The sequence below is a fragment of the Dromaius novaehollandiae genome, chromosome 1 (assembly GCF_036370855.1).
Source record: "Dromaius novaehollandiae isolate bDroNov1 chromosome 1, bDroNov1.hap1, whole genome shotgun sequence".
In the NCBI taxonomy this organism is placed as follows: domain Eukaryota; kingdom Metazoa; phylum Chordata; class Aves; order Casuariiformes; family Dromaiidae; genus Dromaius; species Dromaius novaehollandiae.
Window position 1 is genome coordinate 89227579 of NC_088098.1, and position 24865 is coordinate 89252443.

Consider the following 24865-nt stretch of genomic DNA (forward strand, 5'->3'; position numbering starts at 1 on the left):
GCCGGCGCGCGTGATTGGCCGCACCGCACCACGTGACGAGAAGCAGCACATCTTTCCCTCGCGCCGCTCCTCCCTCCTCCCCCCCCAACACCCAGAGAGAGGTCACGCGGGAGATGCCGCACGGTGCCGCTCCTCCCGTCGTGGCGTAAGGGCTAGGGGCGGGCTCGGCGCGTGCGCGGCCGGCGGGGGGGGGCGGGAAGAAGGGGGGGGCGGTGAGGGGTCACGGCGGTGAGTGGGTGCGTGAGCGCGCGCGCGGCGTGAGGTGAGGGGTCACGGCGGGGGCGGGGCGCGGACGGGCGGGCGGGCGGGCGGCGACGGAGGCCCATGTGGAGCGGGAGCGGGAGGCTGAGCCGCCAGCGCTGCCCGGGGCGAGCAGGAGGGGGAGGCCGGACCTGCACCGCCGGGCCCTGCACGCAGCGAGCGCGGACTCCGGCATCCTCCAGGCCGCGGCCGCATCATGAAGGGGTGAGTGCGGGCCCGGCCCGGGACTCGGCCCGGCCGTGACAGGGCAGCGGCGGCTGCGCTGCTTCTGCCGTCTCAGCTCGGCTCCGGGAGCGGGGCGGGCTCCGGCCGCGGAGAGCGCGGGGCACGGGCGGACGCCTGGAAGCCAGCCAGACCCTCGCCCGCACCGGGGGGGGGGGGGGGGGGGCGGGCACGGGCACGGCGTCCTGCCGCTGCGGGGAGGCGGAGGGGGCCGAGCGGGGCCCCTCGGTGCTTCTCCCCCCTTCGTCTGCCTGTACCCAGCCGGGAGCCAGAAACCGCCGTTGTCTCGAGGTTGGGTGAAGCGTTGCTCCGTTTCTCTGGGAGAGGGACAGCGATCTGTACCGGGGGACTGGTTTCAGATGGAGTCCTTTTAGGTCAGGAAAAGCCACTCGGTTTTTTGCTGCTTAACACTGCCGTTTCATTTAAGGAAAAAGCTTCCTATAGAAGCTGCCGTACCCCCCCCCCCCCCCCATTTTAAATTTTCCTGCATTGCCAGAGTGCAAACTCTTTTAGTGCTCGGTCCTTCTCCGCTGGGCAGGTGAGAAGCACGGGCTTTCACTTTGTGCTTCTGAGTGATTGCAGCTTGGGGACTTTGCCTAGTCCCTCTGCGAAACGAATCAAGAAAGCAGTCAGTTCCGGGAATGCTGGCTGATTTCATACTTGTCTGGCAATAATGAAGAATTGCTATTTGGCCTGTGTGGAAAAAGCTGCCAGTCCTAGACAAGTATTTTTTTGCAGTGCTATTGTTCGTAATATCTCTTGAGTGCTTTTTGTTGCTGCAAGTCTTTAAGAGGATATCTCTGTGGAGGCTGTATGATGTGGATGGATGAAAATGAGCTGTGTTTTGTATCTGATTTCTTCAGCACGTGGCTTTGGGCCTTGCTTCCCCTCTCAGTGACTCTTGAAAACCAAGAGATTTCAGATGTGGTTGACTGAAACACTCCATTTCCTGCTCAGTGGAGGCAGCGAGGTGTAGTGTTTGAACATGAGACTGAAGGCCTTTAAAGTCCAAGTTCTGTTCTGGCATCTAACGACCTGCATGACCTTGTACAGGTCACTTTGGGACAGGCTTTTCCACATTGGTTCAGTTTTCTAATGCTTATTGAAATCAATGTTGTCTGTGTTCTGGAAAATGTGGTCCTTCTTCTACCTCACTTTCTTGATATGTGTAAAGGAAGTTTTCTACAGCTATTTCTTAAAGGAGTATTAAACCAGTCCCTGCTTGAAACTAGAGTTATGCAAGTGCTGGGTATTACTATTCCAGTTTGGCAGCTTAAGGCGGGTTCAATGGAAGATGAAGCACTTAAGCTTTTTACTAAGAAATGGTAAGGGGTTTAGCTTATTAGCAATTGGGGTGAGGTCACACAGGAAGATTGCTTGATTACAGGTACTTAGCCATTTCTGACTCCTTGTAAGCAGCTTCAAACATCAGGAAGGGAGGTAAGTGTCTGTAGAAAGGAGTTAGTGATGATTACAAATAAAAAGTAGCTATGAATCAATTCTCAGCTGACATCAGATAGCTGTGTTTGGGATCTTGGGTAATCGTTTATTCATCTGTGCTACCCTAGGGCAAATGGGGCACCCTGCCTGTTAGTCACTTTAAGTAGAATGACAGAGTATTGGAGAAGGGCAACTGCATTGATGGGCAAAGATGAAGTGGCAGTCGGCATGATTATTGTTTAACAGCTCTCCTGTTGTCAGAACTTTGTTTCCTTTTATCCTCTGTAGACTATTCTACTGTTTTCTACAGTTTAGCCCTGCTTTGGCATGCGTGTATGTTAGTGGCAAGTTGAATGACAAAGTTATTCAGGCTGGATGCGTTACATGGAAAGCTGCCCGGGCATGTCAGGCCAGAGCCACTGAGGTCTCCTGGTAGGTCGCAGCCAGAGCTGTCCGCTGTGCTGCTGAGCTCCACTAGGGGCTGGCACAGGGCTCCCCTCTTTGGTTGCGGTTCTCAGGACTTTTGATTTTAGGGATTTTTTTTCTTCTTTTTGCAGCTTCTTTAAAATAAAATGCTAATATGCATTTGCTTCCATAGTAGTAAACCTAATTTCCGCTACTTTTTTCGCTTAAAGGCACTTTATCACTGATTTGACTTTGGGGGAAGCAGAACTGGTCTCTCTCAGGTTCAGCATATTTCTGCTTTTCTGGTACTCCTTCATTTCTTTGAAGAGTAGCATGTACCTTTCTAGTCAAAATACTGTTAACACCATGCAGCAAGCTTTTATGCAGAATGAAATCTTCATATCGAGTCCAGGTGTTCTCTGAAAAATCAAATTGAGGGAAATAGGCCAACAGAACTCAAATTGAAAAATAACTCATTTAAATACAATGAGAGAATGAAAGGACTAGGTAAAGATTTCACTAGGAATATGTTTAATTATACAGGAGTACTCCAGAACAAAAGTAAATCTTTTTTTTTCAATCCAAAAAGATCTGAGAAGATCCCCAAAAAGCAAGTGCTATCAGAGGACAGGGCCAAAAATAGATCTAAAGCTTCAACTCCAAAATATATAAACTCATGTGTTGTCTGGAAGGATCTAATCTATCTTCAGTATTTAATCCAAAACTGAATCGGTTCTTTTGAATGAGCTGACTCCATCAGACTGTGCCTTGGAATGTGTATCTTGCATAGTAACATGCACCAGAAGTGCAGAGATAATTTTAGGGAACCCTGAGACCCCATCAGCTGCAATTATGAACAGTCTACTTTGGCAGAAAAAAAAATTTAAAAAGAAACTACAAGGTCACTGATGTTTTGAAATTTCAGATCTGTCTGCACAATCTCTTTCAATGTGTGTTGCTTACAGCCCTCTTTGTTAGTTTTCTGAATTGAGAATGATACATAGCAAAGATTGTGGTGTCTGTTTTTGAGGGATTTGAGATTAGGTGACTACTTCTGCAGAAGACCTCTAATTTCAAGAAAGAGAAAAGATTTTTACTCTCTCAGCTGCTTGAAGTCTTGGGGTTTTTTTTCCTCCTTATTTGATGGGTTAAATATCAACTTCTGAACTGATAATCGCCATTACCTTCCTCCTGCTTCTGTGATACTTGGCATTATATTCACTCTTTCCTCATCTTCTGAATGGTTTTAATAGTTTAGTGATTCATTATGCTTTTTTTTTTTTTTTTTTTTTTTTTTTTTTTTTAATAAATGTGAATCGAAAAACTGGTAATTCACTATTCTGTCTGTGAGCTTTGTGGCTCACAAGAAATCCATTTCTTCTTTTTCATTTTTTTTATTCCTAAATGTTGTTGTTATTAGTTCTGGAATTCAAAAAGCTGAACTCTTTGCATGAGGAAAAATTATCAGTAGGAGAGACTCAACTTCTACTGTCAGTTGTAATTCTGTTTTTTTTATAGAGCAGATGTAAATCCCTTCTCTGGCTTATCAGTGTCGATTTACTTCTTGCTCAAGATTTTTGTATTTTCATTAAAGTTGTTACACTGCTGCTTTTATGAAAAGAAAACAGAAAATTTAAATCTTGCATTAATTTTTGAGTATTTGTTAGTTGCTTTCTGTGGCCTTTTAATGCCTTACAATAAGGGTACTTTCCTGACCAGTTTCAGTTCAGCTGAAGCCTGTGAGAATAAGTCATCAAGCCTCTTCCTGTTGTCCTTATATAAAAGCCACATTGCATAAGGGGTGCAATGCATGACACATGCTCCATCACATGCTTATACCTGCTATGTGACAGGGAATATCAGACTACATTATAGAGTATGTAGTGTATATACAAGCAGGCCTCTGTACTTGTGTTCTTCTGTCATATTGACCAGACACCCCCTTCAGTTTTGAAGGGGAACCCCTGTAGTATTATCATGCAACAGCATACATTTGGTCATATGATGAGAAAGTGAATGAAATAGTGACATGTTGTACCACTGTTTTAGTAGTGTGTACGACTTGTCTTTAAAAGATTTCTAAGAGACTGCCTCTAAACTTATATATATGGCAGCAAGCTCTTATGCTGTGTAGTTTCTAGGGGTCTGACTCTCTGTCCAAGACCCCTCTTAGGGCAGATACTACACAACTTAGTCACTGCCACAGACAGCTTCATAACCAAGAGGCTTTGCAAACTAGTGCTATTCTAGCTGGCCTTAGAAAAGTGACATCACAGCTGGGAAGTATTGAGCATAAACAGAGAAGTAACAAAAATGTAGTTAAAGTACAGTGAATAGTTTAGGCTTAGCTCTTATATTTTCAGTTGTTTTGCCCACATTCATGAAGTAAGCCCTTCACAGTCCTGATTAAATTGTTCATGTTTCTCACTAGAGCATGGATTTTTTTTTCCCCCTGTACTCCCTGAGTTCAGTATTACATAGTTTGTGCAGAATTGTTGGTTTCCATTCACAAGGTACAGTGTGAAGTTTAATGTATGTAGGAGGAAGTTCCAACTTTTTAGAAAACTGCACAACTGTCATGTGTCCTGGTGGCAGGACAGAAAGGATAACTGATCTTGAAAATTAGTGTTAGGTTCAGAAAAATCCTGAAACTAAGGAATGTCAAAGGGTGAGCTGTACTTTCTGCATTTTATTTCTGGGATAGTGTAGTAAATACAGACTTTGTCTATATGTATGCTTAGAATTGGCTTAAACTCTTTTAAACTACACTGAATTTTAATAATCTGATTTATTATGAAGTTGAATTCTGGAAACCAGATTAGACACTCCATTAGGACTAGTGTGGGGATTGCAGTCACCATTATTCACTTTATCAAACCATCCCAGAACCTAATCTTTGCTGCTGACTGGAGTTTGACTGTTAATTTCTTTTTTTACACATATACAAGGGCTTGCTAGATTGGGACATGCTGGATCCTCTGTCAAAAATGTAGTGTCTTTAGTTAGTCACCAAATGGCGCAGACTCTGCTGCCATCTCTTGAAAACAAGACAAATGATGCACCCTTCTTTGCCACATTATTCTTCAATTTAGAAGGGATTTCATGGGTGAAGGTTGAGCCAAATAAATTTATCCAAGTGGAAGTGATTCAGAACTTGAAAAGCCTGCCCATTTGGCAAATATTAAAATTGTTCAGACCAATATTCTGATAAGGCACTAGATTTTTTTTTTTTCACAGAAGGAAAGGAAGGAAACGTGAGAAGTCAAATCTTTATATCTGGTTGGGAATTGGTAGAGAGAAGTGCAGTATCTCCTTGTATCCCTTCTGCTCTAAGCAAGGTAGACAATGTCAGGACTTTTTTCTGCTCCCTACTGAAAGATGAGAAGGGAAGAAGTGACCTCTGTGTTGTTTCTGGCAGTTTTGGAGGAGCAAAAACTTATAGGGCCAGGGGGAGGTTTGAGGTGGAGGAGAGGAAAGAGTGAAGCAGTCTATGCATAGAAGACTTTCTGGTTATTTGAACACTCGTGGACTTGACCTGAAAATATACAGAAGCATGTCATTGATACAAATACATAGTTACCTCATTTCAAAGAAAGCATGTTGAATTAATTCATTAAAGGAAGAAAATGAGCTGAGGCTTCATAAAAAATAGAGAGAACCAAGAACACTTTCACAACACTTGTACTAGGTGACTACAATTAAGATACCCAATTGAATTTTCATGGACACAGAGTAACTTTTTGGTTGGGCTGAAAATGTCATGCAGCATGGTAAGAACCTGTTGCACAAAATGCTTCCTGAGCTCACTTGACCTTCCTCTCCCAGGCTCCATTTGATTTTGGTCCTTAGCAGACTTGAATCTGGATCGCTGAGAAACTTCCTCATTTTTGCTATCTGGCCATTGTATAATGTTCTCTTGAGAGTATTGGGAGAGATGCAGGGCAGCAATTTAAGGCTTGGGGCAATTTCTTCAGCATGGTACTTGGAATTTCTTGTCAATAAATTTCATGTATTAGATTGAAATTTGCAATTAAAAGATAGATATATCTAAGTAGCTCTTTAACAAACTTTCATTCAAGAGGAATTCATACTACTTGAAAACTGGGGCAGGATAGAGAAAATTAATCTTTGGTGCGTTATAACTTAGGTGCTTGCAATGGTTGCTGCCTTAGATGTAATGAAGGTAGGCACATAAAACTGATACTTCATTGTCTTAATTTTTCACAGTATATTCTTTAATAATACATGACTTGAAAACCTCAAAAAACAATTCTGGGATTGAAATTCATAGTAAGGGCAGGAGACCCATAATGACCTGCCATGTGTTCTTTACTAACCTGGTGGACACCAGCACTTGTGAAGAAAGCTGTTTCAGAGACTAATAGAAATAGCTCATGTGAAGCAGGTAAATGTCTTTCTCCTGATATGTCAATTCTGTCCTGAAAAGTTTGTTGCCTAATACAAATACAAGAAATGTCTTTGACTGGTGAGCTATATGGATTTAAGTAAATGAGACACTTTGTGAACCCAGCGTCATGTCTGTTTTGAATTTGACCTCTGTTCTTACCCAAGGATCATCAAGTAATCAAGTACTTCATGAACATGAATTAGTGAAGGTTCATAATCTCTTGGGAGGCAAATAAAGATTGTAATTTTCTTATCCAGGCACAGAGGTATGAAAAGGGGTAGTAATTTGTAAGCAGTCTCTCAGGGTATCAGTAATGGAGCCACAAAACTAATTTTGGGCTGAGTAATTTCAAACTGAAATACTTCCGCTTAGATTGCAGTCACATTTCTAAATCTGAATGTTCTTGTGAGCTTAACTGACTTGCAAGGAAAAATAGTTAGACTAGCACTGCAGAGTTAAGATTTCTGACAGCTTTTTACCTGCTCTATGATCACAATCAAGTTGTTTCCTCTTTCACCTTATTTAAGTTTTACCCCTATCCCAGGCACATCAAAGCTTTCGCCTCATAAGGTGCTTTGAAGAAATGAAGTGTTATGGGCCACTAAGTGATGTATGTATGGTTGCTTTCCTGTTCTAGATCAGCTGTTATATATTTCTGGCATCTTAGAGTTTGAAAATTCTGTCAGCTGCGTGTGTCGATTCCTGTTCTGTTATTTGTATCCAGCTGTAGAATGATAAAGGTTTTTATTTTCTTGGGAAAGTTTATTTTTGTTTGACACTTGTCGAAATGATCTCTCTCTCTCTCTCTCTCTCTCTCTCTCTCTCTCTCTCTCTCTCTCTCTCTCTCGCACTTGCATATTCAGACAGCTGAGATTCTTCATAATTGTCTTGCTACTTTAGCTTTAGGGTTGCTTGATTTTGGTGTTTTTTCGGATTTTGTAGGATTTTTTTTTTTTGAGATCAGAGCTGGGTATAGATTTGCGGTCTAGTAAATCCCTCAAAGAACAGGTATGAGTTGGAAAAATCACCAAGCTACTTTATCACAACTTTGCTTCTTGCAAGTGAAGACCAACCAGTCTTCTGCATGATGATTGGGCTTTCTAGGTTGAAGCAAAGTGGATTGTCTGAATATGATGAAGAAATCTCAGTTATAACTACCCAATTATTCTGTCCTTATACAGGAGAAAGACAAGGAGGGGTCCAAAGTGTGTCTTGTGCAATTATGACATATGTCGGTAACCTATTCACATCGAGATCCATTTGAGTTCAGTCTTGCATTTATCTTTTGTTAATTCAGATTGTAAAACTACTTAGCTCTCTTACATACATCACTCTGCACTTTTTGCAGTCGAGCACACAGTTGGGGGGTAACTTCCAACAGGGTATCAGGTGTCGTGCAGATAGATGTTTTCAGTAGTAAATGGAGCTAAAAAAGATCAGGGGCTCAGAAGTGAATTGGTAAGACTTTTTGTATGCTAGGCTTGTATTTATCCTTCTGGTTTTCTGACAAGTGAAGCAGAGTAGATTTACAGCCCACAGATCTTCCAGATAATTGAAAACACACTGGTCTGCCCGCAAGAACTACGCTAACTTGTGCGCCTAGCAAGACAGTTCATCTGTTTTTCAAAAAAAAAAAAAAAAAAAAAAAAAAAAGTGGCTCTTTTGGCTTTGGAGTTGAATCTAAACAAAGCCACACCCTTCAGGTCTATAGCTTTCATAGCTCTGGTTTGGTTTTATTTTATGAGAGTGGATTATCCTGTCTAGACTCCTGCTTTAACTTGGAAGCCAAAATAGAAGCAATAAAGCTAGTTGGCTGCTTAGTGGATGACAAACTTTCTCTCAAGTCCTCTAATTTGTTAGGGTTTTTTTCTTCCCTATGCTCCCCCTTCTGACTGTTTCATGATACCTCAAGTAAATTTTACAAGTTGCAGATACATTGCTGCTAAATTTAGAACACCAGATTCTTTAAAGAAGTCTGAGCCAAGCTATCAGTTACACAGAGATCTGTTTCAGTCAGGCACATCCCTCTAGGGAGAGGCTTGAACTATTTAAAGTTGAAGGAGACTGAGATTCTTACAGTATTGAGAAACTTGGAATTTCCCCTTTTTCTCCTTAATGTTGATTCTAAAGTAGTGTTCAAAGTTTGCTATTCCCTATGACTGAATTTGTTTTCCTCTCAAACTGTAACTCTGGAAACTTACTTTTTTGAGCTATTGTTTCATATATTACTACTTCTTTAGTGTGCATCAAAACGCAAAATACAGCCTTAGTGTAAGCAGATGCTAATGTCTCATTTAACATGTGTTACTTTCACCAGTCTAAATTTAAGCCATTATAGGAAAAATAAAGTGTGTTCAAATCACAGCTCTATAGTAGGCTGCAAATAGAGGAGTGCAGTTGCAGTAGAATGGATTGGATTGGATTTGGTCCTACAGAAAGCAGGTTTTTCTGGCAAGTGCTTGAAGGATTTTAGGGCACTGCATACAAGAGCAGGAGCGTTAATACTGGTGTTCTGGGCATGCATCCAGTTTTAGTAACTATTACATGTCACCTCACTAAATTCCCACTTCCGTTCTAATTTCATGGATCCCTCTTCACTTTCACTCTTACATAGTTGGGCAGTGTTGCTGTGCACGTTTAAAGAACATCTGCCTTACACACTAGAAACAGGTTCACTTCAGTAGTGAAGTCTGAGTGCAATTTTCTTAGTTACTGAGCCATCAGCATCTTGCAGCTGTGAGAAAACCAAATGTAGTCCTAGGATATGTCATGAAAGAGACTTCCAGTAGAGACAGGAAAAAGTTACAGTCACTGTACAAGGCAGTAGAATGTATTTGGGTTTCTGTGAACAGTTTTGTTCAACCATGCTTAAGGAAAATCAGCTGAAATGTGATGGAGTGTGGAGAATAGCTTGTATGACAGTAGTAGGAATCAAGAGCCAATCTTACACAAGGATTCTGAGCGCTTGGCATTAATTAGAAGAAGAAAAGGTGAATGCGAGCATGGCAGTTCTCTGAAAAGACATACGCTGGAGAATAGGGTATATTGGTACACCAACTACTGAAGCTAATGAACAGAGAGAGCATATGGTTAGAACTTGAATATGTTTAGCATGGATATCAGAAGAAAGTTTAACTATGAGAAGAATAATGGCTTGGGAACAGCCTTGAAATAGAATAAATCTAAGAAGCTAGTGTTGTATCTAGAAAGGGTATGTATTTGTAGAGTACTATAGTAATAGGCCTGATAGGATGAGCCAAGAGTCTCATGTTCCTCCATGTTAAAAGCAATTGCATGGGAGAAACTTGGGGTGGCTGACTTGGTCAAGAAGTTTTGACACCTAGGATGAGTACAGTTGACTGTTGCTTCCTCATGGGGGGGCTGTTAGAGATGTCGGATGCCTGTTTATCTTCTTAAAACTATTATTGGAATAATAGAATAAAATAACCTGTTAAGGTAGGGGCATGTCCCTTCTGAGTGCATCAGGCTCTTTATGCATCTTTGCGCTCTCATTTGCTAATCTGAGCTCATGATTTACATTTTCTCTTTACAGCAGTAAAGGATAGATATTTCTGACACAACTTATACTGAGTTGGAATACACAGGGCTGGCCTGATCAGACTTTTACTGATACAGTAAATATATGTTACTATTTTGGCTGAGAGGTAACTTGAGGAAATACATCTACTTTTAACTAGCATCTTTTTAAAAAAAGCAATACAAAAGTTGTTGCTACTAGTCCAGTGAAATGAAAGGAATGGCCATTTTGTGTTTGTTGTTATAGGTGTTATATATGCTTTGTCTTGGCTCTTTTGAGGCTGGGACAGCTTTCAGTCCTTAGGTTCGGAGAGGGAATACTCACTATGCACATTTTCCTGTAAATGATGAGGTGGAGCACAAAACCATCTAGACACTGATTGATCCCTCTGCTCAAGAGGCAGTCCTGTCTCTGGCAGTTTTTTTTCCTCTTCCTTATGCTGGCAGAAGACTGTGTGGCAAACCCAATCAGGGAACTGATGTGGGTTAAAACTAAACTTTTTGGAGGGCGCTAAGTTAATTTTAATTGGGGTTGGTTCACCACATCATTGTACAAACCTTTGTGCCAGTGAGAGCGTGGAAATGAGTAGCTCAGGGACAGCAAGACTGCTTCTTTCAGCAGCAGTGCCAGCTTTCTGTTGTTTTTCACTTGAGGGCCTAGTGGCACTTTTGCTGCCCTGTCCTCAGGCAAAGTGAAGTCTCATGATGCTGGTCTTCCTTTCCATGTGCTCATTTTACTCATTACATTTTTTTGTGTGTAATAGATGTGGTGCTGATTTGATCAGCTAGAGCTATGCATTAAAACAATTTATGGTTTGAGTACATATTATTTAAACAAGCATATTTAGCATATTGATTTATGCTTCCTGTAGTGGTTCTCAAACTTTTTTAACATGATCCTCCAGGATAAATTCCCGGCCCAGTTGCAATTCTTGAGGTAGGAGGAAACAGCTAGTAAAAGAGCACAGGATGCAGGCAGAAATAGATGGCATGAGCAGCAGTGAGTGTGGCAAGTGATGAGAGAGAGAGAGACAGGGAGTCCAGGGGCTCTAGGAAATAGTCTCAGTAGTACATGGCTGAAAGGTGCTGTTGACCTGTTTTTTCTGGTGTGATGCCAGGTTGAGAGTTGATGTCCTGGCTCAGCAGCTCTGAGAAGCTGTAGATGCTGCTTCTGCGTGTTGGGGAAGGGGAGGGGGTGTTGTGTTTGTGTGGTTTTGTTTGTTTTGTTTTTTCTTCTTCTCTCCTTTCCTGTCTGGAACTGTCTTGGTGAAGGTTCATCTTCTTGCCCTGTTCCTTTCTCAGCTGTCTCCTCCTGGCAGCCTCTGATAATGTCTCCTTGTTCTGTTGTCCTTTCATCAAAATATTTCAGTGCCAGCCCACTGTCATCTAATGTCTGACTTCTTGCTTCATCAGTGACTAACTAGTTTTAAAGTACACACTAGAAAGTGCACAGAACCTGACAAATGTTTGTCTGAGATTTTTGCTAAAGTGCAGAGAGGGGCTGTGACAACTTTACCATGGGTTCATCATAAGAGTTCAAGCTTGCAGTGAAGCTTCAGTGTTTCTGATATACTGAAGCTTGGATCTACTGATACAAAAAAGATCTCCCAAGTGCCACCAAGGTTAGTATACTATTAAATCTTTTGGACAGGAGAGGTGGGCTTTTAAGGAACTGAGTGTGTATGTGAGGTTTTCTTCCCTTCCTGACTTCCTACTCTGTAGCTAATCTGATATAGTTGGGGAGCTGGGTCTTGCTCCCTTGGGTGTCTACTCTGATGCAGACTGCAGCAACAGAGGCTGCTGCCACTTCACTCCTATTATGGGGTTATTAAGATGCTCTACTCCAGCACAGCTCTCTTCCAGGCACAAATACACCTAGGAAACCCACGTGCCTCAGTTTTGTTCCTGTCCTTTGTGGGAAAAGGTATCAGCGCTCTGGCTGGGATGAGAGAAGGGCACAACTTGCCACCTGCATGCCTGAAGAAGCTCTGCCATGCTAGGGAGAACAGTTCTGCCAAGCTGGGCCTAAAACAAGCATTACAATTACTTTGCTGCCTAAAAACTTTATTATCATTTGATAGCATGCTCATTTATGATGGCAATACTTTTGTGGTGTCAGGAGATCACCCATTACTAGGTCAGCACTTTATGCTGGAGTATAACTATCCAAGGGGCTTGCACAAGTGGTGATACGTAAAGGAAGGAATCTTAATATTGAGAGCAAAAATAATTTGGGAGATGAGAAGGCTGTGAAGCAAAGGAGTGGCTGTAGGAGTCATGGAGGAGAGACACTGCAGACCATCTCAGTGAAGTACCTTGGTTTATAGCTAGAAACTTTAGAATTATATCCCCTTGCTGCTGCCCTTAGTGTGCCTGGATTCTTACATCTCAACCATGTCAAGATATATGGAGACTGCTGCTGTTTCTGTCATGTTTGAGAACACTGTTGAAGAACGTACTACTCGGTTCTCATGGCAGGTCTCGAGAATGCCATACAACTGGAAGGACTAGGCAAACTAGAAAGAATGACAGCTTAGAGATTATCCTTGCAGTCAGGGGAAAGGTTGACCTGTTCAGTGTGGTATGGGAAGATTAGGAACTGCTTGGAACAATCTGTAAGTACCCATACTAGCATGAGATGCCTGATACCAAAGGGCTCTTTTAATCTATTTGGCAAATTTATGACAGAAAGTTAGACAGTGAAGTCAGAAAAGTTCAATGTGCCAATACCATCCATTAATTTTAAGTAGTTAGAGTAATTAACTGAAATATGTTAACATGATGGAGAGGTATAAGGTCATCAGTACTCCTTTAGTTGAGGCTAGATCTTTCTGTAAAAGTTCTACAAACTTAGACTTCTGCAGGACTCGCTAGGTAGAGTCTATGGTCTGTGTCATGTAGGAGAATGGGCACTGTTGATCTTTGATATGTAAGGCTGAAATAGCTTTGCAGAACTGAAGACTAGTTCTTTCTGTAAAAGAAAAGTGGAAAGTAGGTGTGAGGGCAGGTTGTACTTCTTGAAGTAAAGGTTAAAGGCTCCATTCCCATAGCTTTTGCTGATAGTTATGTAGGCTGCAGTACAATGCCTAGAAAGCCTTTGTATATTTATGCCATCATTGATGGTAAGTGACAACTAAAACTGATACGATAACTAGAGTGCTAATTGTTTGAGTTTTGGACATGTCATCAAGGTCAGTTAATAAAACAGACATCTCACTCAGCATTATTTGGTACAGTTCTTGAAGACTAAAAACTGTTGGGTATTACATCTCCTCTTTGTTTCACTATATCATGTAAGCTAATCTATGTTGTTTTCTCCTAGACATCAGCCTATTTGAAAAACAAGTGACTAGGCACAAAAACATTAGAGGTGGAAAGCAGCTACTGGATATTGTCAGACCTTGCCATACAAGTATCTTATAAAACTGCCTTTTTGAAAACACAATTCGGATTAAAAGAAAAGCAAACAGTAGCTTTAACAATTGTTTGGGCAGAAAACAATCTGGCTGCCCATATGTATTTGGTAAAACAAGGCCACAGACAAACCTGGAATTGTGTGTGTTTGTAGCTCGCTATGCCCTGGGTTTGTACCTGCCTTCATACAACGATGACCATTTGGAGAAAGGTTTTGATTAGCTAGTAACTACTTAGTCTTTATTTTTCATGTTGTAGTCAGTCTTTGCTAAATCTACCATCCTGGGGTATCTTTCTGTAGCCAAGAAATTGGCTTGATAACATGACCATTTTTACTTTTTCTGGGAGTGTAGTGTCTTTGTCAGGAAGTTAATATTTTAAAAGGGAGAAGCTTGATATGTTTCATCTCAGTATAAATCAGCACAGTACTGGTATTTTGAGATTGTGGTTCTGCTCTCAGTCAACAGCAAGAATGACTTCAGAGATAATCATCATCGATGTATGTATCACCTTGACAGTGGCACACTTGTATATTAGCAGGCTTAGCATGAGTGTTTTATTGCACACAACATTGTTGCTTTTCAGTGGCAGGTGTCTAGTAATGACTTGCATCAAAGCATCTATGCATCTAAGTGTAAGCCTCATCTTAAACATTGAACAAATTAAGGCTGTCTTTGAAGCATGGTTAAGGATTTTATTTTCTTGTTCTCTGCTCTAGCTGCCTGACTTTCCCTGTCTTTTTTTCTGTGATCTGTGAGAAAATTAAGAGGATGAAACCAAAGTCAATACTCCTACTGAGATTAATATTCTCCTGAATGTTCTCCTGTCTCCCACCCAATAAAACCACCCATGTACTATTATATGTCACTGTAGAGTGTGGCCTGAGAAAATTCTCACTGTATGGTACTGATGGAAATTTGGGTTTTGGAGTTAAAGCAACCACCAGCAAAAGTTAGCTGTGTGTGCTCGACATTACAGTGATGGTTCGAATATGTGTTGAACTGATTATTAGGTTAGACAGCCGTATATGTATAAATAAAATACATGCATTGTTTTTTTTATATTTTAAAAAATTTTAGTGTATCCAGTGTTAAGCATGTTTTGATTTGTTCCAGTAGCCGGATCGAGCTGGGAGATGTGACGCCACACAACATTAAGCAGCTGAAGAGGCTAAACCAGGTCATTTTTCCTGTCAGCTACAATGACAAGTTCTACAAGGATGTACTGGAGGTTGGCGAACTAGCCAAATTAGGTACAAATGTTCTTGCCAGTAACTGTGGGCTATGGTGGCAGAAAGCTCATCAATGCAATCCTTAATGGTTTTGAGTAGTAGATCCTTCTATTTTGTTGTTTTACATAATGAAAAGTAACTGTTTGGGACCCCCAGAAAGAGCTGCAGTCCCAAGCTTGAAGTGTTTGTATTCTAAATAGATTCCATTTTACTGGAAATAGGTCTGTTTTCTATTACAACAGGAAACTTTTTTAGACATGCCTGGTGCCAGCTTACATCCTTAAGTCATTGCTAGTTGGTTTGAACTCTAGTAAGTCAATTGCCCTGTCAAAGTACCATTGGAAACTTTACTCATAATATGTCAGCCATGATCTATGATTTTATCTGGTACAGAAGAATCAGCAACGGGAAACGAAAGATGATCTAGGGCATAAATGAAGGAGTCGTACATACAGTTTGAGACTTGTAACTAATAACACTTTATTGTTTCCCTCCCTGGCAGCCTATTTCAATGATATTGCAGTGGGAGCAGTGTGCTGTAGGGTGGATCACTCCCAGAATCAGAAGAGACTGTACATCATGACACTTGGATGCTTGGCACCCTACCGAAGGCTAGGAATAGGTAAGGGGGAGCTTCTTTCATATCTGAGTCATCAAAGATATCTGAGTCATCAAAGAAACCTCATTGCTGTGCAGCCTTCTAAATGCCCTTTCAGAGGGCATGTGGCAACACATGTAGAAGAAAAACATGGATGTCCTTAATCAGGTTAACTCTTAACCCTTCCAAAATGTTCTTTTTTCTATTTGTTATTTTTTTAGCTTTCCATTACTACTAATTATTGCTGCTCACAGGTGGCACCTGTTTTCTATCTATATCATGATGTGTTGTTTTCTCACTGTTGCAAATCCATAGGCCAAATCCATAATCAAGACCTTACAGTAATCTATTTGCTTTAGACAAACTGGAACCAAAAGTTAGCTTTATTTTAAATGCTTTTACTAGCTCTTTTATCAGAAAAAGTTAACAATATTGTCATTGATATATATATTGTTTTGACCGTATTGGGAACTGAGTTTGAGACCTTGAAGCAAGCTTTTAGATAAGGTGCTTCATATGTATGCTTCTGGGCTGTATATTTTTTTTCCCCTCAAGGAAACAAAAGCTGGGTTTTGTGAGCAGTCAGAAAGATGGGAAGTACAGATAGACCATATTTGATTTGTCTTTGTTTCAGTAAACTTTCTTCCTGCGTTCATGAGCATAGAAAATCATACGCTGTTTAGAGAGTTGGTTTATTAAAATTTAGGGTTATTTTTAAATCTTTTCAAGAGATCTTGTAAAAAAAGCTGTTTAAAATACCTTTCCTGTAAATTTAAAGGTATTTCCTGTTTACAGTGATGATTTTGCAAGGTGTCTTCCTAAGCAGCTAATATTTTTGCAGTTCTAACTTGCTGGCTAAATTTTGATGCTCACAGATGACATCTTCAAACAAAATTTAATTTTCTGTTTTTAGAGCATAGTACAAATGCCCTCAGCACGTGCTCTGTCATTTTAGCCTCCCTACTGTTAGCTGCCTCTGCTCAAGAAAGCACTTAGTAAGTATGTATGTGATTGTGCACTTCTGATTTTAAGTATGTCTTTTACCTCTTGGCAGGAACTAAAATGTTGAATCATGTCTTAAACATCTGTGAAAAAGATGGCACTTTTGACAACATCTATCTGTAAGTAAATGACTTGCTCTCATGCATTTTTGGGAGAGATGCCAGAGGCATATTTGGGAGCAAAGGGAGAGGCACACAAAAGCATTTTAGCATCAATTTCAGTTGGGTCCTGGTCAAACAAAACATCTTGTCTTGTAAGTAGTATAGGGAAGCCAGAGATTGCATTCTGGGCCTGTGGTGCGTTGCTGAGAAAACTGAGAGTTTGCTTGCTTTAGAAAAGCTTTTGTAAATTTGCTGAATTCAAAAGCAGTTTAGTTAGTTTAGTTGCAAATTAGTGTTCAATAGCAGGGTGACACCATATGTTTAAAGATTTTTCTTTTTCTTTGTAGTAAAGTTTTCTCTTTTTTTAACAAAAAAAAGCGTTCTCCTCAGAATGGAAAATGCTGCAAGTGTTTTATGCAGTTTTGCTTCATTTGCTGTCTGTCTTTTATGACCCTAATGTGTGGGTTAGAGCATCAGATCAGATGTGTTTGCAAACACTCTAGGTTCACATTCAGGCCCTAATTGCTTATTCTTGTTCTTGCACTGTGCCAGGTCAGCTGTTTGTACAGCAACACAGTAAACTAGGTCAGTGATGTGATCCAGTTGGGGAAATGGGTTTTGTTTTTTGGTTCTGGGTTTTTTGGGGGGAGGGGGGGGGGTTGTCTTTTTTTTTTTTTTTTTTTTTTTTTTTTTTTTTTTTTTTTTTAATTCACTACATGGCTGTATGAGCACTTGGGGTGTTGCAGAGATGAGAACAAGCACTAGGGGAGAGGACATGGCTGCTTAAAAAGGCACCACCATCCTAATAGATCCCTATGGAGTGAACTAGAGTCTAAAATCCATAGCAACTAAAGCTGATGTAAGTGAGAAATGCCACAGCTTTGCTTCCTCTCTCTGCTGGCTACATACTTCTGCCTCTTCCTGTGCACTGATGCCTATGTGATTACCTAATGAGCTGGATCAGTTTTGGGCCAGATGACTTCTCTGAGCCAGCTTCCTTCCTTGTCCCCCACTCCCTTGTTACCCAGTACAAGTAGGGTGCACTGGTATGGACAGGCCCACAGCAGCTGTGGCTTGGATTAACTTATGCTGCCATGGAACTGCACCCTGAAGTCTGGACTTCGTAAGATGCTTAGTGGGGAGCATTTCATACCCTGATATCACTAGAGTGACTTGCTCCTTAAGCTTAGTCCTGCTCTGGCAGGGAGGTGAAAATTCTTCCATGTTTTCTGCTATCATAGCTTTGTGACCTCTCTGTGAGAGAGAGACAGGTATTTTAAAGAAGAGCTTGATTAAAGCTGCTCTTGGATTGTATTCTTGCTCTCCTCCTTCAGAGGAAGTGATGATGAACTCTCTGACGCTTGCTAATTGGCACATGGTTTTCTTTTGGCTTCTGCACACTGCTGTGTGCACAGTGGAAGGATTGTTTGCTGTTTTTAATGCAAAAAAAGGGTCCTACATAATCCTTTCTTCCCATTACCAGAGTAGGATTCTAGAGTGACAATCAGTAGCTCCCAGAGTTGGGCATAACCAAATTTGTTAGTGACTTGTTGGTTTTATTGCTATGTCTGTTGCCAGCCTATCTACGTACAGAACATAATATGCTGCTTAGGCATGTAATTTGGTGTCACTGGCTAAATTTGTCATTACTTTGAAGTACCCTTTTAGATATTTGGTCTTTATTGGGCTTAACGCTAAGATCTTTTTTTGTTCTGCTGTCGCTTCTAGAGTTACTTTGGTTCTATGGTTATTTTATGTAGCATGTTGTCATGAGAAAGTGATTCATAAGCTTGTACAGTGTCCACTGAATTTTGGGAGCATTTAATGAACACTTGTTGCTGAGCCAAACTTCTTTTTTTGATACTTGTGAAACTTGTGAAAATAAGTTACCTCGTCACTCAGAATGAAGAACTCATGACTGTTTGTTTTGGAGGCCTTGAAATTCTTGGAATATGCTAGGAAGATCTGTAAAACTGTGGGGAATAAAGGGGGAAAGGTTTTTGGGTTTTTTTTTGTTTTGTTTTTTGGTTTTTTTTTTAGTCCATAGGGCTTCATTGTGCTCTCATAACTTTATGGGAGTAGGGAGGGAGAGCAGCAGTGAGCGTAGAGTTAAAATCATATCAAACAGCATGTTAAAACCATCAGCAGTACTGTGTTGCAGTACGTATGGTAGGGATCATCACTCAGATTACTGTTTTGGGTCATCTGAGGAGTGTTACTACAGGAAGTTAAAAATTGACTCTACAGTGAAACTAGGTTATATATTTCCACAAAAAATATCTGTGATTTCCAGATTAAGGAAAGTTGAAATTACTGAGCTTGTAATACTTCAGGCCCTCTGCTATGTGTGTTCCTTAAAATAGCTTCACTGAGGGAAATACTTGCCATTTCTTCTCAGAATGATTGCCAAAGGCCATCTGGGAACTGTGTGTTAGTGCAGGATTAAATTGAGAAGACCCAAATTTCCAGAAGCTACTCCAGAATTACTACCAAATTTCCAGTCCTGAACTGTAAAAGCCACACGATCATTCCTGTTTCTGTTTAGACAGCTCTTTTTCTTTCCTTGCTTGTACTCTTTATCCTTTGACAATTCTGAGTGTGGAGGCAGCGTATTATACCACAAAAGGTTCTGATACCTGTGTCTCTATCCCCCTTTCTGTCCCAGGCATGTCCAGATCAGCAATGAGTCAGCAATTGACTTCTACAGAAAGTTTGGCTTTGAGATCATTGAGACGAAGAAAAACTACTACAAGAGGATAGAGCCAGCAGATGCTCATGTGCTGCAGAAAAACCTCAAAGCCCCTTGTCTTGGCCAGAATGCAGATGTGCAAAAGACCGACAACTGAACAAAACCCCAACGAACACTTTCTTGCACTTGCTTGTCGCCAAATAAGGAAAGAGAGGCCTATTTTTTTGTTTTGTTTTTCCCCCTTCATCCTCCTATTTTTTTTCTTGACCTCTCTCCAACAAAATGTTATGCTTCTTCCAAGGATTGTCCGATCATGTTTGGGTTTTTTTAGCTCTCCTCCTTTCTAATTTTTGTTGGGGTGGGAAGAGGTGTGCAGATCTCTTTAGTTTGAGGTGTGGAGGGCTTGAGCAGGTTTTCCTAATGGCAAGTTTCTGTGAGAGAATTCTCTCTTTCAATAAGCAGAATGTAAATCTGAAAAGAGAAAGGAAAAGCAATATCTTGTCCTTTGACTCCTACATTTATTATTTTTCTTTTTATAACCTACAGGGTACTTTAGCACCCCACAAACACCTTTGAATATTACTTCAGTAATTCCCATTCTTCCTCGTAATTCCCCCATCTCAAAAAAGGTATATTTAGTTCTTCCCAATATTTTTGAGTATGGCTTTTTCCCTCCATCTTTTGCTGAGAAGGGCAGGCTACTTTACCATACCTTTTCACTCTGCCTGGGCTCATCTTTTGAATGCTTTTTTTTAAGTACTCCTCACCCAAGCTGGTGCTACATTTCTTGACTAAGTGAGAAGGGGGTTCAGAGTGGTCTTTGTGGTTTTCGTTATTTTCATTTACCCAACTCCCAGCAAACTTCTGCCAGAGTAAGAGTTTGAGCTGGTGTTGGCAAGAGTCACCTCAAAAATATGAATCTTGAGGCAGGATCCTTGTTTTAAAATTGGATGAAATGCTGTAGGGCTCATCAGGAGTCAGTTTTATCTGTGGTGTTGGGATAGCAATGGTGACCGTGACCATTTTACCCCCTTTGATCACATCAGTGAGCGCCTGTCTCCATATAAATTTTGCTACAGCTATTAAATCTGTGGTGACAAATCTAAGATGGGGCAAGGGTTGAGGAAACCAGGCAGCAAGGCTGAGAAGGCAAACAAGAATCTGACCCTAATCGCATAACTTTGCAGGGGTCTTTTGGATTTGCTTGGATCTGCTTGGCTTGCTGTGTTTATATGCTCCTTAGGGAGGAAATGGTTTAAAAACTGCATATTGTACTCCTTTGAAGGCTTTTTTTTCCTCCCCTTCCTCCTTTAAGTGGTAATGATGCAATTCTTCTCTTGTGAGAGGGTGTTTCATGAAACACCAGAGGAAGCAGCATATACTAGGTTTTATGGGTTTGGAAAATAGGCTGACTGGCTACTTCCTAGTACTGTAATCTCAAAGCTACAGTAAATTCTACTAAGCTCTGCTTTGCATCCTTTCATGCTTTATTTGCGTGAATATCAGTGCTCCTTTCTATGCACTGTTGCCAGCAATTTTATGTATGCCAATACAAATACCAACTTGAGCTTGGACTCCTCTCCAAGCATCTGGGAAAGTGCACTGAGCTGAGACAACATCAACCTGCCCCATCCCCCAAATAGATATTAAACTGCATTCCTTTCCTGTTAATGTTTTTTAAAGTTTAAATCTGCATCTTGAATTCATCTGCTTTGAAAGCCTCCAACCTATAGTGCACATTGCAGCATACATCTTGTTAGCAGGTGCTGTCCGGTCATTCTACCATGACTTGGGAACCAAGGAATTCAAAATGGGAGTTGTGCATGAGGCAAGGGAGGGTACCCCTCGTTCCATATTATGCAGCCTTCGATACCTGAGGGGTGACTAAACAAGCTACTCCAGAATTACTACCACTTTCCCAGAGGTGTGTAGTGTTTTTTGGAGTACATGTTGACAGACCTGTGCTGGAAAATGGCTACTCTATTTGCTGGGTTTGCACTAATTGAGTCTTGGTGATGGGCAGATCTCTAACAACAAAAGCCTCTCTGCATGGCCTGAGCACCTGTGTTTGCAACACTCTGTAGCAGACTCTGGCTAGAAAGATGTGAACAGTTTCTTGGGCCGGAAGACCTAGTTTTGAGAAGAACTTATTTTAGCACTGCTAGGACCTGCCTGCACTGGTTATGTTGGCAGCTCCAGCATATTTTTAGAAGGGGATATATCGAAGCACAATTAGCTTGTCATATGTCAACATAGTTTCCCTGGCCATCTGTAGACTGAACCAAGAGGAATATGTGGAGGGAGATAGTATTGTATTTGAGGATATTTGTGCAGCACAGCTGTAACTCAGACCATAGCTGCCTCTGGTGCCAAGCAAAGTGCTCTTCATTCTTCTAGAACTAAGTGGTAAGTGTTTGGGTTGGGTAGATGGGTGTGGGGATATGAACTCTTAGGATTTGCTGTTGTTGTAGGCTTCCACAAATCAGTGTGTTTCACAGACAGTTTTCCTTCAGGTTTAAAAGTATGAGTCTGATGTCTGAATTTACTTGGATTAACCTTTGTTTCTGTCTCTTTTTGCTTTGGGCTGCCATCATTCTATGAATGTATCCCTGAAAACAGTTCTTAGAACTCCTCCACGGCAAACCTGCCTCATTGTAACTTCTCAAAGAGTATTTTGTAGGAGGTGGGAGAGTAACCACAAATCTAAGACTCCTTTTCCCAGGCTATTAATCCTGGAAAACGGTTGTTGAATCTTGAATACAAGGTTTAATCTAAATCTCTTAGAAAGCTGTGTCCCTGTACATGGATAAGGGAGAGTGAAGGTCAGTAGTTCTGAATGACAAACAGCTGTATTTTATTAGTATATTGACCGTATTGGGTGTGGGAGGAGAACACTATCTTAGTGCTGTTATTGGAAGACACTGAAATTGTGTGAAGTATGAGATTACTGCAGAGAACTTCCCGTTACTTTGTTGCTGCAGCAGGACCTCCTCCTAGCTTGAAAATAACAGCTTATGAACAATGAAATTTTTTAAAAGTTGGGAATTTAAGTAGAGAGAGGGGGAAAAAAAAACCACCAGCACTTCCTCTTCTGGATGAAGATCTAGCAAGAAAAATGTATGTGACTAACAGCTTTAGAGTGTAAATTGTGTATATACGAGTTATTCCTGAATCTCTGCAACTGGTTTTGTCATACATCAGTTGAAGTATGAAGATATTACCTACAAAGACTCCTGCTAGAGGAAACTGTGGTACAGGGGAAAAAGAATCATCCAGGAGAGGTATCCCTCATTTTTGGGGAGGGGGAAGGGAGAGAATTTATTTTGTGTATACAGAAACTGGCTGAGTTTACATGATGCAGCTAATGGTTAAACCTGCCAATTAAATATGACATACTGTTACAATTGAAACAAACTTATGTGATATTTTGTTAATTCTTGATGGTGCCCTGTGATGTCTAGTAAAAATTGGATCCCCAAAACACGCATTGTTATATTCTCCCCCATGTTGTAATCCAGGGTCAGCTGCTATGCACAAAGTCTGTGTTCTGTAAAGAGTTTGCTGACTTGGATGTTTCTTCTGAATCTGCAACTGCTTCCTAATTGAATTGACTAAGACCACCCCTGGTCTCTTGAGTTAAGATTTAGTCAGAGATATGCTGTATGCAGTTGACAGATGCATTTTGAATATTACAAGTTCAGTTGCAGGGGGAGCAAATTATTTACAAATAAGTTGGTCCATTTTTAATCTATATCATTGCCCTTGTTGTACATCAGGAGCATGTTTTTGTTTTTCTCAAACTCTTTAGAAATACCGTTCAGAATAAACGTGCACTATTTGAGTTATGTCATTTATGACTTGTGTGCATTTTTTGCAGTCCATCTGTTTCCCCCGAAATCAGAAGTAGGATACTCATCAAGTGTTTCACAGGCTGTGTAACTCTGAAATTTCTAATGTGAATTGTGAGAATTGGGTAGCTGTGTGATGAATGCTACGTGCATCTGATGACTGAAGAAAGTGACATTTCTGAAGTCACACGCCTTTTCTCAGAAATCCTCAGCCTTTTGTGGGTGGGGGGAGAGGGGAACAAGGACTGTCCTTTCACATCAAATAATGAGTGATCTTGAAAGAAGCAGACCAGGCATCAAGAACTTGGTGTTTTAGGTTTTATAGGTTAAATATTTAAAAGTATTCAAATTAATTGCTAGCTATTGACAATCATGAAAACAGCCTTTGAAAAACTGCTCTATTCCATACCTGTAAAAGTAATTGGTTTTAAAATGCAGTGATTATTCTTCAGTACTGACCTTTCTCAGTAAGGTTCTTAAGTAAAACTCCTATCTTCTCTCACCTTGACTATTCCAGTCCCTTCTTCTCTTAGAGCCATTCCTTCTTTGTCTGTAGTGTCTTTCTGCTCATCTTTCCTGCTTTGATGTAAAGTGCCACTTATGAGATGATAAACTTTCACCATAATATAGTTTCTGGGGAAAAAAGAAATTTCTATAGCATATCTGCTTATTTAAGTTGCCCTGGAAAGTGCTTTGTCAATAGATGGAGTCACAGCATTCATCAGGATAGTATGCAAAAGCAAAGCTCAGACTCTTCAGACTCTGCTGTTGTGGAGCTGCTGCTACTAACTGTCTTCCCTGACCTCTGCTGGAGGACCTGGAAGCCACAAAGGAAGAAGTTTTGTCAGGACTGCAAGCTTCATTGCCTCAGCCTTGCCAGCAGCTGCAAAGCTGGAGAACTTTTGCTGTACTTCAAACTACTGCAGCTGTTCTCCACACCACTCAGCTTTTATTGATTTCTGTCCTGTTTATTTCCCTCTCCACCCTCATCCTGGTCACCTCTTTAAACAGCCTGTAGAGTTTTTGTCTATTCAGTTATTTCTTTACAGCAAAGCCAGCTAATACTTCTGATATCTGTGTTTTCTTCTCCAAAGCTTTCCTGGTTCTACTGTTTCTTTTCAAGATGAGCAGTTCCATTCCCCTCACCATATTCAGTGCTTGGATATTTACAGGAGCCTTGTAACAACTTGTGTTCTATAATCTTGTAATTTTAACAGCTTTTTGTTACTGAGATGATACATTTACAGAACCATTATAACCCCAGGATCTAATGACTGACTGGTAAGTCAGCTCATTTTTTTAATGTGTAAAACTGATCATTTTTCCCTGCTGTGTACATCACTACTTACCAATGCTGAATTTAATCTGCTGTTTGCCCAGTCACTTGATATTGGAAGGTTCACCTGTCATTCCTCATTCTTATTACCCTGACTAACTTGATGTCCCCAGCAAACTTTCACCTCACTCTCTGCTCCCTTTTTAAGATAGCATTGAACAGTATGGACCCCAGCATAGCTTTCTGGAACTCTGCTGCTGACCTTTCTCTGTTGTGAAAACTGATTGTTTATTCCATACCCTATGATTTCTGTCTTTTAATCAATTCTCTATCACTGCAAGGATCTTCTCTCTCATCCCATGGCATCTTAGATTAAGAGCTTTTTGGATAGGGATCTTACTTTAGGGTTCATTTGAAGTCCTTTTGGACATCT

General features: G+C 40.8%; 1 protein-coding gene across 4 annotated transcripts; it reads left to right on the top strand.

The window, feature by feature from the left end:
- The first annotated feature begins 64 nt into the window (after nt 1-64).
- Nucleotides 65-23158, top strand: NAA50 (N-alpha-acetyltransferase 50, NatE catalytic subunit). 4 transcript variants are annotated; one of them, XM_064519565.1, is made up of 5 exons: nt 65-145; nt 14803-14939; nt 15421-15540; nt 16571-16637; nt 19285-23158. In XM_064519565.1, the coding sequence occupies exons 1-5, from the start codon at nt 114-116 to the stop codon at nt 19463-19465; spliced, it is 537 nt and encodes a 178-aa protein (XP_064375635.1). In that variant the 5' UTR covers nt 65-113; the 3' UTR covers nt 19466-23158. The 4 variants fall into 4 exon arrangements, with proteins under 4 accessions (XP_064375635.1, XP_064375640.1, XP_064375648.1 ...); XM_064519570.1 differs by having other exon boundaries at nt 99-145; nt 14806-14939; XM_064519578.1 differs by lacking the exon at nt 65-145 and adding an exon at nt 269-465.
- The last annotated feature ends 1707 nt before the right edge of the window (nt 23159-24865 follow it).